The sequence below is a fragment of the Protomyctophum parallelum genome, assembly GCF_964188405.1.
Source record: "Protomyctophum parallelum genome assembly, chromosome: 3".
Classification (NCBI taxonomy): Eukaryota; Metazoa; Chordata; class Actinopteri; order Myctophiformes; family Myctophidae; genus Protomyctophum; species Protomyctophum parallelum.
Genome location: NC_139698.1, coordinates 35,579,531 through 35,601,604, shown reverse-complemented (window position 1 = coordinate 35,601,604; position 22,074 = coordinate 35,579,531). Strand labels below are relative to the sequence as shown.

The following is a 22,074-nucleotide window of genomic DNA, read 5'->3' as shown; positions in this document are numbered from 1 at the left end:
TACATTTTCAAATTAGGCCTAACATGCTTAAATTATCGCTTTGGCTAAAACGCTGAATCCCGCGGATAAAGTAGGCTGAGGGACTGCCATTGGATTTTTTTTAATTTTAGTTTTTTCATGTCATATGAAAGCAGGGAATCATAGCTTGGTTGTTCAGTTTGACCCACCAGTTTTGGAGATATGGCTTATAGAGTAATGTCTTGCAGAAAACAGCGGGTGTGATCACTTCACAGGGTGTGATTTGTTTTGTACAATAGTACAATATTTGGATCTGAGATGTAGTGGAGTAGAGGTATTAGTGTTGGAAAATGGAAATTCGAAATACTCCGGTAAAGTACAAATACCTCAACACTAGGGCTGGGGCGGTATGGGATTTTTATTACCGCGGTTATTGCCGGCCCCCATACCGCCGGTATGGCGGTTATTACCGCCCCCCCCCCCCAAAAAAAAAAAAAAAAGGTATGGTGTGTGCGATATTAATTGTGAGATTACCATAATGACGGTAATCATTAAAGGACCACTTTTGAAACCTATCTTCATATAATAGGTCCTCACTAATAGTCATAATAAAATGGCACGTTTCTTTCTACTCGGTCTGTGTCACATAGGAGGCCTAATCTAATTGAATACCCCTGCCATAAAGCATTACACTTGTTTACAAGAGGGTCCACCATTTTCAATTCATCATATCATTTTGTACACTATGCACTTCTATAAAACCAAAAACAGGAAATCATCATAAAGGAGGTAAAAAGGGGGAAAACGTATACAGTGAGGGGGGGAAAGGGGTGGGTGGAGTCAAGGGATTTACATCTTAATGACAGTTTGTAGGGCGTTCCACATTTTTGTGGCATAGGAGTGAAATGAATTTAGGTGGACCCTCTTGTAAACAAGTGTCCACTCACAGTTAACAGTCTTTGTATTGAGTTGTGCTTGAAATGTAGTGTAATTCTGCAAACTGTTAATAAATATTTTAATCAATCAATAAATCAATCAATCAATCCTTGTTTGTGCCGAATCTGGGTTGCACATGGTTTTTTGAACTCCCTCTGGTGTTGTTGTGTTGCTGGCATGATTAGACTGACTGAGCGTCACTGTTTATTATGATACACTTTTCATTTCATAAAAAAAAAAAAAAAAAAAAACATAAAAAAAAAAAAAAAAACTTTTTTTTTTTTTTTTTTTTTTTTAACCGCGGTAATGAATTCGATACCGCGGTATGCGTTACATACCGGCGGTATGGCGGTATTGCGGTTATTGCACCCAGCCTACTCAACACTGTACTTAAATACAGTACTTAGTATAAGTAAATGTACTTAGTTACTTTCCACCACACTACGACCCATCTGGAACTCCCTCCATAACAAAATCAGAATATTTAACACCAACGTCAAGTCAGTTCTCCTCTATGGATCAGAGACATGGAGAGTGACAAACACTACCACCAACAAACTCCAGACATTTGTCAACAGGTGCCTAAGGCGCATTCTGAACATCAGGTGGCCTGATAAAATATCAAATGCTAGCCTGTTGGAGAAAACCAACCAAAACGCCATCAGCCAGGATGTGAAGAAGAGAAAGTGGGGGTGGATTGGACATACCCTCCGAAAACCTACTGACAACATCACTAGGCAAGCACTGGACTGGAACCCACAGGGCAAAAGAAAAGTGGGGAGGCCAAAACAGACCTGGAGAAGATCAGTGGAGAGTGAGGCAAAGTCGACCGGATTATCGTGGGCCCAGCTGAAGAAGACTGCTCAAAACAGAGTCCGATGGCGGGTGTGATTGCGGCCCTATGCTCCACCTAGGAGCCTACAGGAATAAGTCAAAGTCACTTTCCACCACAGTGCTAAGGACTGTTTTTCTTAGGCTAACTGCTTGTGTGGGCAGTTTGGATGTTGTGTTAGCAGACTGTGTCCATGTGTTAGTGATGTCAATGGTGCTCTTTGTGGCGGTCTGTCTCACGCCTCTGTCATATGATCTGGCTGTTCCCAGCTAGCATTGGCTGCACTGTCTCTTGGTTTCTTTATCCCTGGATTGACAGCTAGCACTATACCTAGAGAGGCCTACCCCTCTCTGTCTGGTCACACAGACACAGACACAGACACAGACACAGACACAGACATAGACATAGACATAGACATAGACATGGATTTGGTTGATGCTAATGTTATGCTAAAAGTATGAATATGAATTCATATGAATTATTTCTTAATTTCTTACATTTCATATTACTGTGTGTGTGTTGTGTGTGTGTGTGTGTGTGTGTGTGTGTGTGTGTGTGTGTGTGTGTGCTTGCTTGCTTGCGTGTGCATACATTTATCAATAAATTGTGAATTAGCCTTTCTCTGCACCAATTAGCGGTCTCTTAACAAAGAAAGGTGAGAGTGTCACTATGTACTGTATCAAGTAATTACAACTCTACCTTTTGGTGCTAAAGGGAAGCAGGCAGAGTAACCTAATCTCCCCCCTCTCTCTCTCTCTCTCTCTCTCTCTCTCTCTCTCCATTGTATTCTTTGTTTCTCTCCACCACCCTCCCCACTTCCTCTCTCTACTCCCTACTCCCGTCTCTGACTTCACCTTCTTTCACTTTCTTCCCCCCTCCCCTCCCCTCCCCTCGCTCTCTCTCTCTCTCTCCCACCCACCCTCAGTAAGGCGCTGATGGACCTACTGGTGGAGCTGTGCAGCCGCTATCACCTGAACCCGTCCCTGCACACCCTGGAGTCGCTGTCCCCCGAGGGTCACCCTCTGGGCTTCAAGCCCACGCGCTGCTGGGCTCCCTGGACGTGGCCTGCGTCCTCATCAAGGAGAAAGTTTGGGAGGAGAAAGTGGTGCGCAGACCGGCGCCTAAAGTGCCAGAGGTGAGTTGTTATAGCGATGTCTCGCAACCCGCCATGTGTCTTTTATGTTCGTATCCTAGGATTGTTGAGCTACGTTTTGGCTTGATTCAATCATGTTAATTCGGTCATTGCTTGGTAGAAATATTTATTTGAATTATGGTCCGATAGGCTTGATTTGGAATGTCTTCATTTTATTTTGATAATAATAGGAGACTTGTTTGCAGTTTGTAATAGATATACTGAAAATGCAACAATAGAATTATAGTTCCTTTCAATTTCACAAATTCACACTGATGTGTACTGCATGTCAATGTCAACTTGACCAGCTTCCTTATGATGTCTGGATATTAGCTACTGTGTACTCCCCCTGGGATTTGGCAAATTATTTTAGCAGTGAGCATGCATAAAAAGATTAACCAACAAATACACAGCTTTTCATGAAGTACGCTTTAATCATTTTTTTCCTTTTATCTGTGTATCATGGTTTGCGTTTGTACAGTATTGCAGTTCTCTGTATCCATTGTCATTTAAATGTATCCACCTGCCTGTAGCCCTGTGTAATATCCTTTCCCCCTCTACTGACCGCTGTCAGAAAGCAAGGCCAGTTAAGCCTCTAAGGGCTCATGCAAAGGTAGGAAGCTGTCACATTGCTACATTGTAAAATCTTGACTGTTAATTTAACTCTGATCGTATACAAATTACGAGATTTGATCCTGTCCAAATTAATTTGTACACTATCAGAGTTACAAATGGATAAATGGACAGTGAGGATTTTACTGTGTAGCATGACATGGTCGTTGGTTCTGAAGTCTCTGAACGTACGAGTTTGAGAGTGCCCTTTCCCTTCTGACACCTGAGTTGCCATTTTATACTGTTTTCATTCTTCATTCTGTCTCTTTCCTGCTTTCTAACTTCAGTTTGACTCCCACTCCATTTATCTTTCTTCAATCACCCTGTATTATTTCTTTTCTTTCTATCCCCCCTCTCTCTGAGCTCACCTCTTCTCTCTCCTCCTACTGTGTGAATATTTGATGAGGGTCTTACCTTTTGTTACCATGCATTATTTCTCTACTCTTCTCAGGGCTCGCTGACTGCTCTCTCTAGCTCTCTCTCTCTCTCTCTCTCCCCCAAAGACCAGAGCCTTACACCGTTTCAAATGCTCCTGTCAATCATTCCTCTGTTTTGTCTCTTCTGTCATCTCTTTGCTCTCACCCTGCAATCAAAGTCGTCTTTGGGTGTGACATAAAAAATGTTACACAGTAACTTAAACCGTAATGGTTCATTTGGTACCATTCATACACTCTGAGTTCAATTCTCCTGCATGAGAGACCAAAGTTCATCATGGACTGTTGGAACCTCATATTTATTTATTTGTAAAAATATTTGGGTTTTATTCGCCTGTCTATTGATGTTGTTTAAAATAACAACTACGGGTCAATTTAACACACAAACCGCCGCAGGCAGGCAGCTATAGGACTATAGGTTTCTGAGGATGTTCGAGTCAGTCATTGTATGGTTTTCATAAACTGTTACCATTACATTTCCCAGAGGTGCTGTAGTCTTGCCAAAGTCACATTACGTTGCACATTATTACCCAAGTGCAGAGTTTCCAAATAAATCCTCCGATAGACATATTTTGTATAGTATTCAGCATGATTTATGAGCTTGGCCAACAGTTTGGGAAAACTGGTATCTATTAGAGCAGTGGCTCTCAACTCTGAGGACCATCTGATAGAATGTTTTAGCTTCTACCCAATATTTACGCACCTAATCTATTCTAGAGCAGGCTGATCGTACAGTAGTTGAATCACGCTTGTGGGTTTTCGTAGCCTGAAAACCCACCTTTTCAGACTCCATCATGGCCCATAGCACTTACCCTAACCCCTTAGATAGAATTTCTGTTGGCTTAGATAGCATTTGACTTAGACTTATAGCATGTTATGTAGACAGCACTATAATTGTATTGTATATAGTCATAGCACGCCATAGTACATATGTATAGCATAGTAGTGAATATGTATAGTTTATTATGTATAGTTTCATCATATAGATATTCCACTGTTACCTTCTTAGCTTACGCATGTTTCATGATAAATGCTTTTATGTGATGTATTCCCATGCTTTTGTTCTTGCCTAAATGTAAGTCGCTCTGGATTAAGAGCGTCTGCTAAATGCCTAAATTGTAAATTGTAAATTGTAGAAAGAATAGAAACGCGTTCTGTCATGGGTGTCCTTGAGTACCACTGCATTAGAGGGGTGTATAAGCTATGAGTACAGTACCGTGGTATCATTTGACGAAACATTTGTATATTTCTATTGTATTTGTATTACCCCCAAAAAAGTAAAATTACTTTGAACAAAATGGCAGATGTGGTCGCTGAGTCGCTGCACAAGTTTATTTATGTTACAATAATAACAGCCATTGTAAGAGCTGTTTATGCTGGCCCTGAGTGGTCTGCGCTTGTGAGGTGATGTTCAGGCTGAAAACACAGTATTTAGTAGTTGGCGATAAGAGGCTGCTAAAAGTAGAGGCTCCCTCTGTTCTGCATAACAAAACACCTTGTGTTGTGCTGTAATGTACACAGAACAATCCTCAGTGTTAATTATAACCAAATGAACCCGTAAGGCAGGTCCATTTGGTTCCTATTTGTTCATTCCCTGAGATAACAAATGGATAAATGAACACTGGAGGTTTTAGTGTGTGCAGGCACAGACAGAGATATACGCACGTGCCAACATGCACGCACACTCATGCCAGCTGTGGAAGCCTCCCATATCTGTATTTGCCCTCCCATGACCCCAATGTGGCTATCTCCCTCTCTGGTTTACTACATAATTGGCCTCTTTGTCTGGAAGTAAAGCTATGTAGCTACAGATTATGGAAGAGTAAGAGCACGTGCGTGTTTGAGAGTCCCTTCATTATTATGAATTGCCATTACATTACCAACACCAATTTCTTCTATTTAAATAATAAAACACCCATATTTCGCCATTTAGTTTTGCCCACTGGTGACATTTGAAATTCAATGTAGTTACTAGAAAAGTGGCAAAAACCTCCAGTCATCCACTAATAAAACCATACCTAATTACCTACTGCTTCAGAAACCAATCGTATACCGTCCCAATATGAACTTGGGTCTGAACCACTTGTGTAGCAAATCACGTAGTAGCGACCTAGTCATGATTGGCTGCCTCCTAAGCTATGACACGCTCACCGCGGAAGTCACTTCAACACGGTGCGGAGCGGCTGACAACAGCAGGCCAGCGGCTAATGTTATGAGCTAACTGTAGTCCAGTACCTGCCTGTAGACCCTATCGCAATTTGGTGTTGGGGGAATTTCTCACTTGAACTAAGTCAATGGGTCCCTAGACATGAAAGATCAATGAGGTGCTTGTCCGCCATAGTGCCACGAATGGCGCAATGGCCACATCAAAAATGGCCGCCATCGGCTATGATGAAAATCCAACCTTTTTGTTTTTTAGTGTTTAAGCACATGTAATACATTCATTTTGACTAATTGTGGTGTGTGGAATTCATTTCTGATATTGTTTTGATGATTTGGGGTGATTTTGACCTTGAAAGGTCATAGTCAAGGTCATTTTGCTATTCCACAGACCTTGGCCATAACTTGTCCATTTTTAGGAGTAAGAACAGGAACAATAAGTCTATTTCAACTAAATCTGACTCTTAAAATTAATTTCTGATATTGTTTTGACCATTAGGGATCATCCTGTCATTGAATTATTGATGTTAATGTCATTTTTCAATAATTCGATTATGATTCTTTAGTCGCTTTTACTATATATTTTCATGATTTGTTTTCTTTACATAAACAAAATACATGGGCATGAGCAAAACAACAACAGCACCATATGTGCTGTGTGAATAAGCCCATTGTACAAAAGACTCTGTCCATGGCCCAAATGAGCCAATTCATTGCTATGGCAACCCCATAGTGGAGGTAAGTCAATATATCATAAGAATCGTTCACTTGATGGTACAAGCACCAAATTTGGTACACAAGTGCTTCAGAACCTACTCTCTCAGAAAAGTACGTTGTCCACTTGAAAAAACTAAATGGCCACCATTTTTCAAGATGGCCGCCAAATGAAAAGGGCCTTTTGTGGCAGTTCTGGACAACCGTGGGTCCGACCAACTCGAGACCGGGCACTGCACTCCCTGTGTGTGTGTGGAACGTGTGTGTCGAATTCGGTGAAGTCAGTGGGGCAAACGGTTCTCGGGTTACATGGATTACAGATGTACAGACACACACAGACTTGAATATATGTCAATGGGCAATGCCATTTGGGGTTTTTTTTAGATGATGGGTAAGAAGAGAGAGATGTGATGTCAGGTGGTGTGGGCTAAGAAGTGGTCAGGGCTAAGATAAAGTATATGAGATGTACAGTAAGTGCAAAGAGAGATGGTGAGGGAGGGAGAAAATTATTTGTACCAATTGACCAAACAGTAGACAGTAGTGTAACAGGTTAAGGTGAGTATAGAGATGGAAATGTTCTAGCAAGTGAAGCCAGTGTATTGAGAATATGGGACATATGTGTCAGGAGTTATTTGCCGTACGGTTGGAAACGGTGGCACTGATGAAAAGGAGGCACAGCTGGAGGTGGCAGAATTAAGGATGCTATGCTTCTCATTAGGAGTGAAAAGGAAGGACTTGATCAGAAATGACTAAATTAGAGGATCAGCCCAGGTTAGAAGGTTTGGGGATAAAGCAAGAGAGGTGAGGTTGAGATGGTTTAGACATGTGAAAAGGAGGGATGAGGGTACATTAGGAGAAGGATGCTGAAGATGTAGCTGCCAGGTAAGAGGATGGCCAAAGACGAGGTTTAAGGATGCTGTGAGAGATGACATGAAGGTGGCAGGTCACAGAGGAAGATGTAGAAAACAAAACCAAAAGGGGTCCTCCCCTTTTCCCTGTGCGTGCACACACACACACACACGGTACTGTACAGTACACTACAGTATGTTACAGTACAGTATTGTAAAGTACAGTAACGTGCGGTACGGCATGGTACAGTATGATACCATAAGGTATGGTACATTACAGTATGATGCCGTACAGTACAGTAAGGTACAGTATGATACCATACCGTACCGTACCTTACTGTATGGTATCATACTGTACAATACTGTACTGTACTGTACCGTACTGCATGGTACCATACTGTACCATACTGTACCTTACTGTATGGTATCATACTGTACAATACTGTACTGTACTGTACCGTACTGCATGGTACCATACTGTACCTTACTGTATGGTATCATACTGTACCTTACTGTACTGTACGGCATCATACTGTACTGTACCATACCTTATGGTATCATACTGTACCATGCCGTACCGCACGTTACTGTACTTTACCATACTGTACTGTAACATACTGTAGTGTACTGTAGAGTACTGTGTGTGTGTGTGTGTGTGTGTGTGTGTGTGTGTGTGTGTGTGTGTGTGTGTGCACGCACAGGGAAAAGGGGAGGACCCCTTTTGGTTTTGTTTTCTACATCTTCCTCTGTGACCTGCCACCTTCATGTCATCTCTCACAGCATCCTTAAACCTTGTCTTTGGCCATCCTCTTACCTGGCAGCTACATCTTCAGCATCCTTCTCCCAATGTACCCTCATCCCTCCTTTTCACATGTCTAAACCATCTCAACCTCACCTCTCTTGCTTTATCCCCAAACCTTCTAACCTGGGCTGATCCTCTAATTCAGTAATTTCTGATAATGTCCTTCCTTTTCACTCCTAATGAGAACCATAGCATCCTTAACCCATTCTGACCGGGCACCCATTTTGGTGTCGGCATCATGTTATGCTTTAGCTATTTAAAAATAGCAGATCTACAAGCTCATATCGCGCCACCGAGTGGCGCGATACGAGCTTGTAGGTCTGCTATTTTTGAAAAATGTAAGAGCGACTGACATTTTTAGAATCTGATCTCAGGTCAGAATGGGTTCATCAGACCCAGTGTTTGTCCGGCGGAAACCTCGTATGAATCTGATCTCAGGTCAGAATGGGTTAATTCTGCCACCTCCAGCTGTGCCTCCTTTTCATCAGTGCCACCGTTTCCAACCGTACGGCATGGCTGGTCTCACTACCATCGTATACATCTTCCCTCTCACTGGTAGCCTTCTGTCACAAATAACTCCTGACACATATGTCCCATATTCTCAATACACTGGCTTCACTTGCTAGAACATTTCCATCTCTATACTCACCTTAACGTGATACACTACTGTCTACTGTTTGGTCAATTGGTACAAATCATTTTCTCCCTCCCTCACCATCTCTCTTTGTACTTACTGTACATCTCATATACTTTATCTTAGCCCTGACCACGTCTTAGCCCACACCACCTGACATCACATCTCTCTCTTCTTACCCATCATCTAAAAAAAACCCCAATGGGCATTGCCCATTGACATATATTCAAGTCTGTGTGTGTCTGTACATCTGTAATCCATGTAACCCGAGAACCGTTTGCCCCACCGACTTCACCGAATTCGACGCACACGTTCCACACACACACAGGGAGTGCAGTGCCCGGTCTCGAGTTGGTCGGACCCACGGTTGTCCAGAACTGCCACAAAAGGCCCTTTTCATTTGGCGGCCATCTTGAAAAATGGTGGCCATTTAGTTTTTTCAAGTGGACAACGTACTTTTCTGAGAGAGTAGGTTCTGAAGCACTTGTGTACCAAATTTGGTGCTTGTACCATCAAGTGAACGATTCTTATGATATATTGACTTACCTCCACTATGGGGTTGCCATAGCAATGAATTGGCTCATTTGGGCCATGGACAGAGTATTTTGTACAATGGGCTTATTCACACAGCACATATGGTGCTGTTGTTGTTTTTCTCATGCCCATGTATTTTGTTTATGTAAAGAAAACAAATCATGAAAATATATAGTAAAAGCGACTAAAGAATCATAATCGAATTATTGAAAAATGACATTAACATCAATAATTCAATGACAGGATGATCCCTAATGGTCAAAACAATATCAGAAATTAATTTTAAGAGTCAGATTTAGTTGAAATAGACTTATTGTTCCTGTTCTTACTCCTAAAAATGGACAAGTTATGGCCAAGGTCTGTGGAATAGCAAAATTACCTTGACTATGACCTTTCAAGGTCAAAATCACCCCAAATCATCAAAACAATATCAGAAATGAATTCCACACACCACAATTAGTCAAAATGAATGTATTACATGTGCTTAAACACTAAAAAACAAAAAGGTTGGATTTTCATCATAGCCGATGGCGGCCATTTTTGATGTGGCCATTGCGCCATTCGTGGCACTATGGCGGACAAGCACCTCATTGATCTTTCATGTCTAGGGACCCATTGACTTAGTTCAAGTGAGAAATTCCCCCAACACCAAATTGCGATAGGGTCTACAGGCAGGTACTGGACTAAGAGCAGGAAAGCCATAACAAAACACAGTGATTTAACCAACAAAAGCACGTTGCAAACGAACAAAAACAACGGCCGCGAGGTTGACAGAGAAACATACACGTTAAAAAAAAAGAAACTTTCACAGTTCACAGTTTGATTCTCACCAGTTTAGAATCAATTTATTGTCACTGCAAAATACTTTGACAATGGACAATGGAAATGGCGTCTAGCTAGAAGTGCATTACAGTAATGAGCATAAATAAAATAAAAATGTAATATATACGGATATATAAGTAATGATTATGTAGAGGTATATATATTCACATATATTTTAGTAGTTTTGTTTCCCATTCAGTACATCACACAAACCCCACAAATATTTCACATGAATTATTACTTTTAATTAATAATTCAGTAGCCTCTCTATTCTTCCCTGTTTTTTTCCCCTCCCGTTTACTTCTTTCCCTAATTCCTTTGATGATACTGATGTAGTGCTTGTAGAATTGTCAACACAAGCATGAACTGAGCTTTGATTAGAAATGTCTGCATGTACCTGTTCTCTAAATCCATTTGCGTGACACCTGACTGTCCCGTTTCTCTTTGCCTCTCCCCATCCATGTGTCAGAAAACGGTGCGTTTGGTGGTGAACTTCCACCGCAGCCAGAAGGCGGTGGTGCGAGTCAACCCGCTGGTTCCGCTCCAGGCCCTGGTGCCGGTCATCTGTGACAAGTGTGAGTTTGACCCTGCACATGTTCTGCTGCTGAAGGACAGTGTCAGCCGCCACGAGTTACCTCTGGACAAGACTTTGACGCAACTGGGAATCAAGGAGCTCTATGTCCATGACCAAAGTCTAGGTAAGAACTGCATTTTATGTCATTTTTTGGCAAGTGTCAAACACTTTTTCAGTGGAACAAGAAACAAGGAAATAAACCATGTTTATTGCCTGTCAGTTAATAGATATGATCTATTAGGCAATTACCAGTACGCAATTTATTAACACTATCTGCAACAGGAAATACACTTTGGCCCATTAGTGTGATCCGAGGTGTCAAAAAAACAGCTAATAAAGATGGCGCAGTGCAGTGTTATGACTAACAACAGATAGCCATCCAAAGCCATGAGTAGCCTTTCGACTAGATCGGATCAAAACATTTATACAACTGAATAAACGTAACTTACATTTATTGGTGCTTGCCGAGACTAATCATGAACGTAGATTCACGCGTGCGTGAGTGCGTATTATTCATAATAGTTAGCAAGTCACAGAAATGGGTGCAAGATTAGGTCCAAAAGTGGTCCTGGACCCCCTATGGAAGACCCCTGGTATTAGCAACAACTCATTTTTGTTGTCAGAGCCCAACTACAAAAACCTTTAGGCTCCAATTAGGATCTAATTTGACATTGTTCTGGAGCAGGAGCAGAGCGAGGAATGTAATGAGTGCTGAGATGAGTCCGGAATATTCTTCTGGCTACTTTAAAAGTGTAAGAAATCAACTCAGAATATTTTAAAACCTACAAAACAACTTATTATTACAAATTATTGTCTGGCGTATTATAATACGGGGAGGTCCCAAAATAGATGACCCCCCAGAAAAGGGGTGGGGGTTGGGAAAAATTGACAGCCATCTTTTTCTGACAAGTTTGGTCCCTATAAAAGCCAAAACAGCAAAAACAAAAACAATTTTAGCACAAAAATACCTTGTACCACACTACATTTTGTTTACACAACGTTTACTGGCAGTGTTTATTTCATGTGATTAAGTCGCATTAATGTAATCAGCTGTTTGTGTCATGAGTATATCCACACAGAACACAAATAAAGCAGCAATACATCATTTAGCAACGATAAAGCAATTTATAATTTATTTATTTTCAATACAAGGTTGATTTTTCACTGAGAATAAAAGCATCAACCTGTATGAACGATGCATTTCCAGTTTGATGTTTAATATTCAGATTGTTGTTGCATACCCTGTGTGGGGACAATTCAATTTCAGTTTACTTACAGTTACAGTTTACAAAAAACAGCTTGTATTTTGAAGAAAAATTCCCATCCCGATTGAATTACTTTGAAAGTGAATTTAGCTTAACTCTCATTTAAAAATGGCAGCTACTGTTAATTTGGTTAGCTGGAACCTGAAGTCCTATATCAAGTAGTTAATGAATCAATTTTCAGAGTGGAAAACATGCAGTGTTTAAAAGGATTTGTCACTTTGGATTTAGTCTGATCAGCCAGGCTTCAGTTGTACAGTACAGTTGCATGTTATGCACGATTTATTTTGAATCAGTCTCTAGATGCTATTGTGTAAACTTACAAGAGATGGGAGTCACTACTGTACATAGGGTACCATGACTCAATAATCAAGGCCCAACAGTCAGGAGTCATGGCAACGTCTCTAGTCATGCAAACTGAGCCAGTCTACCTCCCATCTATCCATGCGTATACACCTTACCTCATAAAGATAAACATTTTAAACAAGTCATGCAGTCAGCACTGCCACTTTGTATTTTTCCTCTTGATTATAGTATCAAAGAACAAAACAACCAAACCTTACACCCAATTAAATAGTGTTTACATGTGATGAGCCTTGATAAATATGTGCTAACTCTGGGTGTGCCAGCTCTAAGGACATTACATAAGGCTTTTAAATTACATGTTAAGGTGGTTGGAGGTCTACAGTCATATTTGCTGATAATATAATTGTCAGTAATTTTATTAGACAGTGACATGCTTTACCTTGATGGAGGTTGGCGGTTAGCCTTTAGAACATGATGTAAGTTTTATGAGCAAATTGTGTAATGTTAGATGGTGTTGTCAGGGTGCTTAGTATACAATTTTCCACGGTTGTATGTATGAGTATCTGTATATGTATATACATCGTTTTTGCTCAAACAAATACAGCTTTCATATTCTCTTATAGCTGATAAATAATCTGGAAGTGACTTTATGCATTTTCACAAAACATGTGATATTTTCCAGTTCTCCTGCCTAAAATGGCTTCGGCCCCTGCTCTTAACTACTCAGGTATTATAACTGCTAACTGCTCGTGTAGGTGTTTACTGTTTAATCGTATATTGTAGTGCCTACTGCTTGCAGACTAACCCTACTTTTCGATTGAATTGCAAATGCTTATTTGCTTATTAGTGAACCATCGTAGTGAAAGCCTTTGATTTTGTCTTCAATCGGATAGTGATTGTTGCCTCATTGTGTTTGTTTCACTAGTGGCCTTGCCATATTTTTTTAACAAATGCAAAAAAAACAACAACCCAGGAAGTGTGAAGTGTGGGTATGCAATTGTAATGCTCTGCAGACTGTGAAGGCTAGAATCTGGTCTTTGGGAATATAATGCTGCAGTGCCCTCTACTGATGCCACTATGCTACTGCAGTTTTCTCTTGGAACTACAGTAGATGTGTTTAAATTAAAGTCTAACCCGGCAGTGCATTTTGTCATTAACCTAAAGAATCAATGCATGCCAAAATCCTTCTGTTCTACCATGTTTGTTCTACACCACTATACTGTAAAACATATTTGTGTTTGTGTCCATTCTGTCAGCATCCTTTCAATCCCATCTATGGGTGCAACAGTTAATCCAATTTATTGATTTAATATATATTTTTTAAATCAAGAATTTATCATTTGATAAATCAATTGATTATTAATAAGATCCCTCATTTGTGAAAGCCATTATTGGCTAAAAGGGAAGAAAAATAAATAAATGTGATACGATGTGTTGTGAGCTTGCAGGTCAGCAATTTCAAAATCTTTGAATTGGCTTTTAACAAGCATTAAAACCATTGTGCGACAATGATTTGTATTATTTTATATATAACCCCCCCCCCCCCACACACACACACACACACCTAAAAACGATTATTCGATTAATTGAAAGTAATCAATAGAATAATCGCTGAGAACATAATGGATAGTTGCATCCCTAAATCCAACACTGCTTGTTTCTGCTATGGTCTCTACTTTTGAACGGCTCTTTGATTCACTGTGTGTGTTGTCATAGACTCCATTCACTCCAGTACTGCCAGTGTGGGCGGGTCAGAGAAGAAAGGCCTGCTGGGAATCTTCATGTTCAACAGGAGGAAATCTAAGGTAAGACTCCTCACTATTTGTTAGTTCACATTTTTATAGAATGATGAATGACTGAAAATCATGTGAAAGATACACACATACTGTACACAGCAAATTATAATCTCCAATCACCGCCCATGAAATCTTCCCACTTTCAACCTGGTGTCCCTATTTTGGGCATATCATTTTAAGGCAAGAATTGACAAAAAAACGAAAACACATTTCTTTACAAATAGTGAAATTGCATATCCACAAGCACACAACTCGTAATGATGTAAAGCGCTGTGAGCTTGTAGATTGTGTATTTTCGCTATTCACTGTTCAATGAAGTAAGTCTTAAAACAGGCATATGGATTATTCACATCTGGATCGGTCATCGTTGTTCCATTTGAAACACTCATCCACAAACTAACACTGACTGCTGCATGTACACTTGCTGTAAAGCTAACATAGCCTAACTGGTCAGTGGGATGCTGCATGTTAGCTGTGCCTTGCTTCCATTTACAGACTTCTTCTGAGACATCTATGGACATGGATGCCACTGATGATAACTTAGTACAAAATACAGACACAGACTACAATGTAAGTACTACTAACATTTATCGCACCATATCTGGATGTGTATCATGTGGTGGACATTCAATTGTGATTTATTACTTTTTTGTTTATTTCACGGTTCACCACAATCACTCCCTTCTCTGAAGCCTAATCAGTTCAAGCATTTAATCTATTTAACCTCACGGTTGATCTAATGTTGAATAATCATTCAAGAGAAAATTATCTTTATTTTGTGCTTCTTACACATCTTCTCCTCTAGAGGGCAACATCTTCTATCTAGACACTCAGAAAGCACCCTTTCACAGCCTTTCTCTCCCAAGTAGCCTTCCAAATCATATGGAATGGATGCAGTGGTAATGATAAGGATTATAGTCTGTGACCCATGCTCAGCATTTGTTTGTACAGGCCTGTGAGTCTATAGCCCAGTACAGGTTCCAATCTTTATACAGGCCTGTGAGCCTATAGCCCAGTACAGGTTCCAATCTTTATACAGGCCTGTGAGCCTATAGCCCAGTAAAGGTTCCGATCTTTATACAGGCCTGTGAGCCTAGCCCAGTACAGGTTCCAATCTTTATACAGGCCTGTGAGCCTAGCCCAGTACAGGTTCCAATCTTTATACAGGCCTGTGAGCCTAGCCCAGTACAGGTTCCAATCTTTATACAGGCCTGTGAGCCTAGCCCAGTACAGGTTCCAATCTTTATACAGGCCTGTGAGCCTATAGCCCAGTACAGGTTCCAATCTTTATACAGGCCTGTGAGCCTAGCCCAGTACAGGTTCCAATCTTTATACAGGCCTGTGAGCCTATAGCCCAGTACAGGGTTCCAACTTCCAACTAGACAATTAAAAGTGCTGGAGAGATACACAGTATACAACATCCAAACCTTCTGAGAGGAAAACATTAAAGGGACACATCACCCTTTTTGCAAAACATATATGTTAATGACGTTTAGAAGATTTAGAACACTTTCCAGGGGGTCTTTATGTGTGTAATATGTGGTTTTAGATATTTTAGATTTAGCAGTGAGCCCAGTGTCTCTGATGTCATGGACACTGGGCTCACTTACTTCCTGGACTACATGTTGTCTCAGTAAGACAGCCCTCCCCCTATCCCTCTATCACCAAAGCATTATGGGAATTGTAGTCCAGGAAGCAAGTGAGCCCAGTGTCAATGACATCAGAGACACTGGGCTCACTGCTAAAATCTAAAATATCTAAAACCACATATTACACACACAAATACCCCCAGGAAAGTGTTCTAAATCTTCAAAACGTCATTAACATATATTTTTTAGCACAAAGGGTGAAGTGTCCCTTTATTCTTAAAGGGACACTTCACCCTTTTTGCAAAACAATATATTATTTTCTTTATAAACTACTTTCTTGCCTCATGACTATTTTTTAAACCGCAAAGTGAAAGGAGCTTGTACAACCAATCATTTTGCCCACTCTTTTTCACCTGTAAACTTGTGATGTCCCAAAAAGCAGTTCAATAGCCAGCACCTATTATTCAGTCTTAAACCACTACTATGCAATTATAGCTTGTTGCCATCTCATGCCAGATGTAACTCAATGCCAGATCGTAACTCAATCACTTTGATTAGATTTTGCACTAGCCCCCCCCCCCCCACCCCCCTCCCACAGCAGTGGCAGCAGCATCCCTCTGTGGCTCACCTGTGATCCATATGTGATCGTATTAGCTGCTGGTCTGGTTCATTAGTGTCCCTCCCAGCTGCAGTGCTCTAGGTCATCTCGCCCACACACGTTGTTTTGTTCTGTATGCTTCAAAACAAGGACGTTGGACCATTATTATTATTACTGAATCATCATCATACTAATTGATCACCCTCGCCTTTGACATTGTAATATTCTCCCGCCTAGTCATGTTTGAGCCAGTTCAGTGCTCAGTTTTCAAACATCCAGGTACTGAAGTTTAACTTGAAGTGAGGGTGCTTCATTATTCCTTTGGCCAAGCAATGTCACCATGTCAGTATGCTTTTACAACACTCAGCTTTTCCCTCTAACATGATTGTCTCATAGCCAGTAACTGTTATCGGACCACACACACACACACACACACACACACACACACACACACACACACACACACACGCACATGTCTGCACACACACAAACACAATGGTTTATCGGCCTCTAATGTGCACAGATAAGAGGTTGAGCTCTTAGTGCTAATGTAACCAAGGTAGGGTAATCTGATGCCTCTGGACTGATAACATTGTGTGTGTGTGTGTGTGTGTGTGTGTGTGTGTGTGTGTGTGTGTGTGTGTGTGTGTGTGTGTGTGTGTGTGTGTGTGTGACCGCGTGCGTTCGTGTGCGCATGTTTATACGTGGTCTGACATATAGACTGTACTAGGACGGTAAAAGCTACAGATAGAGATGAGGCTGTTACAACCTAAAGAACAAACTGATAAACAAATCAGGGGGACGTGAAATGAGACTACACAAAGAGAGACAGAGGCATAGTATCTTGATCTGTGTCTTAAAATACACCTGTTATGGTTAGCAGAGTAAAACTGTAATTAATTTGAGTTGGTTGGCGTGAAGAGCGTCTGTATTTTGGCCTGCGTGGTTTTGGCAGTAGGATGACTCAGTTAGCACTGGACTGCTTTTCCCAGGGATACATAACAATGCTGGTCCACCATAGGGTCATGCAATGCAGGCCTTGCAGGGGTGATGGCTGCTGTAGTTACCCACTATGTAATTACCAATGTCCTGTAAACTTGGGTTTCCCCAAGTGTGTGTGTGTGTGTGTGTGTGTGTGTGTGTGTGTGTGTGTGTGTGTGTGTGTGTGTGTGTGTGTGTGTGTGTGTGTGTGTGTGTGTGTGTGTGTGTGTGTGTGTGTGTGTGTGTGTGTGTGTGCGTGCGTGCGTGCGTGCGTGCGTGCACGTGCGTGCGTGTGCACGGCCATGAGTGCGTGCGTGTTATTTTTAATGCAACCTCACACTCACAGTTAAGACCAATATTACACTGCATAAACGAGAGATGAGAGAGAGCAAAAAAGAAAAGTGCCAGAGAAAGTTCATGTGAATTTCTCACTTTGAACATTCCGTTCCATCAGCTGAGGCAAAAACATGTTCTCAATTAAGACAGATTTATACTTAGTGGTACGCTGGTCGTGCACACCGAAAATCGGCGAAAATAGGCTATTTTTGGTGCGCAACACCCGCACGCAACTTAATACTGTATATCACATGCTTTTAAAAGGAAATCTTGCCCATGATTTACTCCCTCCTCTTATCCTTCTCTTTTCTCCTTTTCACCTTTCAACCTCAATCTCCCCCTGACAGACAGACAGACAGACAGACAGACAGACAGACAGACAGACAGACAGACAGACAGACAGACAGACAGACAGACAGACAGACAGAGAGAGCAGGAATATGGAACTGTTTACTTTTGCCAATTCTCGTGGGAGGGTCAGCCGCACGCATGCACATGTGCTCGTGCACACACACAAACACACACACACACACACACACACAAACACACCAGGTCAGCGCAGTGTGAAAAGTTCATCACAAACCTTCTGGATTGCAGCCAAGAGACACACATGTGTGTGTGTGTGTGTGTATGTGTGTGTGTGTGTGTGTGTGTGTGTGTGTGACGTGTGTGTGTGTGTGTGTGTGTGTGTGTGTGTGTGTGTGTGTGTGTGTGTGTGTGTGTGCGTGTGCATGTGCGCGCACACACGTGTGTGCGTGCGTGCACAGCTTAAGGCAGCGTGATTCTGGAGAAGAGCCCTTCTGTGACTCAGCACAAGTGTGTGCGTGCAGCCAAGAGACACACATCCACGTCTGTGTGTGCGTGTGCATGTGCGCGTGCGTGTGCATGTGCGCGCACACACGTGTGTGCGTGCGTGCACAGCTTAAGGCAGCGTGATTCTGGAGAAGAGCCCTTCTGTGACTCAGCTCTGAATGTGTCTCTGTCCTCCGCCCTTCTCCACACATTATCATGGCCTCTCTGATGTAACGCTGCAGCCATAGGGATCACAGAGCACACCATGCCTTGATCAGAGGCTCATCATTCGCTTTTAAAGAGGAGGGCAGAGGCAGTGTCAGATGATAATGTCATTCTTATTTAATACACAAGCAGGTAGATGTATTTGACAAACGAGGTTCTTCTACACCCGCTTCTTCATTTTGTTGTGGTTTTCATAGTGTTTTGTGCAGTTCTCTCTCTCTCTCTCTCTCTCTCTCTCTGTTTCTCTCTCCGTCCCTGTATCACCTGTCTTTTAAAGTTGTAAAAAAACCAAAATAATAACAATTCAATCATTTTCTCAATATTCTTCATAAGAATCCATTGCAATGCATGTTGGGGAAAAAAACCCACATTTGCCTCCTGGCCTTCTGTCCTAATGTTCTTTTTCTCATGAGCTTGTCCTTTCCCATACCTCCCCACTGGGACATGTTACAGCTTTACTCCCAATTAATCCTAATGACCTGCACTTTATGTCCCTTGTACGCTCGGCTTTTATGCCGGGCCCAGCCATTGTCTGAACGCATCAATTAATCTGCTATTAAACACAATACTTTTCCTCAGATTGTGGGGTTGTAAGGCGTGGTTCCCCCTTTCTTTGATCAGATTTTGAATCGCCTGTCTCTTTTTTTTCTTTTTTCCGCTGCCCTTCATTCAGCAGCAGCCACCCATTGAAAATGGGATTGCACGCTGGATTAAATCATCATCACCATGATTCATAACTACAGGTCATCCTATATAAACCCCCCCTCCTTTGTTTCAACACTCCAGGGCCTGTCCACAGTGTCCACGGCATCGTGTGTTGAGGCTCGCCCCAGCACCTTGGGTCAGTCCCAGTCAGTGATGAACATCTCCAGGATGTCCCCCAAGGCCGAGCCCAAGAAGAGGAGAGCGCCAGCCCCGCCGGGCGCTCCAACGCCCTCCCTGGCTCACTATGAGGTAGGCCTGTCTGTCACCATTATTACATCATCGCCCGCTCGCAGTTATTCCACATAACTGCAATTACTTTGTATACTCACCAGAATGGTTTCCGTTCATTCTGTGTAAATGTACTGTATGTGTTGAAAAGATGTTTTGTACGTTGTAAAACATTTGTAGAAATGGCTGAAATGACAGATCTACTGTACGAGTTGTGAGCTTGTAGATGGGCTATTTCCTCTGTTTTTGAAATTCTTTGAAAGAATATAATTATTCAATATGGCCTATTTTGGCCATAGTGCAATCATTTATCTTGATTATTGTTACTCGTCATTTCTTTGTATATTGAAGTTATTTGTCATATCTGTCCTGTGCAGTTATGTTTACAAAGCGTAAATGGCAAACATAATCTTTTATCATGTTCCAATGTTCAATGGCACAAACACAATTAAATTGTTAATCGCAAGTATTTGCATTACAATTAATTGTTGAGTGAAATGTCATGATCATGACAGCCCTGCTGTCAGGTAAGGAACTAGAATTGGGATTAACACATAGTACAAGGATGGAATCCACACATCGTGCTATGGTGCAAACTAAAATGTTTTTAATCACACGTTTCAATCTATGGTCGATCTTCACCGGGTCACACACACGCACGCACGCATACACACACCCACACACACACACACACACACACAGCGAGAGACCTTGCCTTTTACATCAGAAGTGTATAATTGTGTTGAAGAATGATACAAGCCTTTCATCTAGAGTTCAAAGGATGTCTTTAACGTAAAACAACATGAATTCCTCAGCTCTGAGAATTGATTTATATTTTGGACTTGAATGCTATCCTTGACGCGGCTTTTCGGTTTTCAATAGTTTGGGCTCAGAAGAATTCACCACAAGGTCACAGTGGTTATCGCGGTCATGCTGCATTTTAGAAATGTTGTTTTGCAAACAACTTCCTCCCTCGCTACCTCTGATAATAGGCCTTGTTGGTTTGGAGGAGTGTTTGTTTATGAATGTCACCGGCTGGAAGGTGTGTTTTCTGGCCAGGGGAGAGAACACACATACCGCGCATTGGAACTAAGCTGTCCTTAGAGCAGTCGCTCTCAAAGTGGGGTCCGGGGACCCCAAGCTAAATCTTTAAAGATCTGGTGTTTCCAGTGTTAATAATAATAATAAGCACATTCAACAACAAGAAAATAAAAAAGGGGATACAAAAATTATAATCAGTTTTGGCTGTTGGTCCTAGCGCTTAAGGTCCTTGAAGGTGCTGAGATTAAACACTTAACATTGGGTTCAGGCTTGAAAGAACAGGATTTAATGAGGTTCATTTGGGAAAGTGCCTTTCAGCAAGTTAACCACAGTGAACTTACGGTTCATCCCAATTCCAAAAGGTTATACGCTATCGTGCTGCCTTACTAATTGCTGGATAGCAAGGGTTCATTTGACAGGTTATAAAAGGAAATGGCTATGTGAGTCAAAATCCCTAAATAAATCCCCTCATCAACTGCACGTTATAATGGAGAACTGTAAATGTAAATGTAACTGTGACCAATGTGATCAGACTGGCATCGGAAGGTGAGTACTTCATGTGAACGCCTGTGGGGCACAGTACTGTAGAAGTACTGTATGCCTGTGGGGCACAGTACTGTAGAAGTACTGTAGAAGTACTGGAGTCATGACAGCTAGAATAGAGACCAGGAGTGGGCCATCTGAGGACAGGCTGAACATTCTAATAATAGAGTTCACTGGATCACTCTGATCTCGCTGTCTCTCCTCCACACATACATGCTCTCTCTCTCTCTCTCTCTCTCTCTCTCTGAAGATAGTTGAAAATCGGCTATTCAGAGAATATTGCTATGCCAATGTTTTTCTACACGACTGCTATAGCAGAACATCTGCATCTTACTACCTGCTGTACAGTTCCTCTTCAGTTCAACGGCGGCCTGAAGATTCATAGGGTCCCTTTGTGAGCTTTGGGCCTTACCACCCCATGGCCCCTTCATCTATCATGTCGTGCATTATACGATTCTACAACTTAAAGCCCAAAACACACCAGTTGCAACTACTCGCAATAGTGGCAACTCCTTGCAACAAAACAGTTTTAAGGTCAACCACACAAATGCAACTCCTTGCAACTGATCATTGGGGATAATGGTTGCAAGTAGTTAGTTGCATGTTTCAAGGAGTTGCATGGTGAATAATTGTTGCGGTTTGGACTTAAGAGAATGCGAGTGCAACTCAAGGCTCAACAA

At 41.6% G+C, this 22,074-nt stretch overlaps 1 protein-coding gene across 1 annotated transcript in view; it reads left to right on the top strand.

The window, feature by feature from the left end:
• cobl (cordon-bleu WH2 repeat protein) overlaps positions 1-22,074 on the top strand; it is a 100,430-nt gene that overhangs the window by 26,631 nt on the left and 51,725 nt on the right. Inside the window, 6 exon segments of the mRNA XM_083761113.1 lie at positions 2,652-2,761; positions 2,764-2,861; positions 10,888-11,116; positions 13,243-13,287; positions 14,277-14,365; positions 19,664-19,831. Coding sequence (XP_083617239.1) covers positions 2,652-2,761; positions 2,764-2,861; positions 10,888-11,116; positions 13,243-13,287; positions 14,277-14,365; positions 19,664-19,831 — 739 coding nt within the window.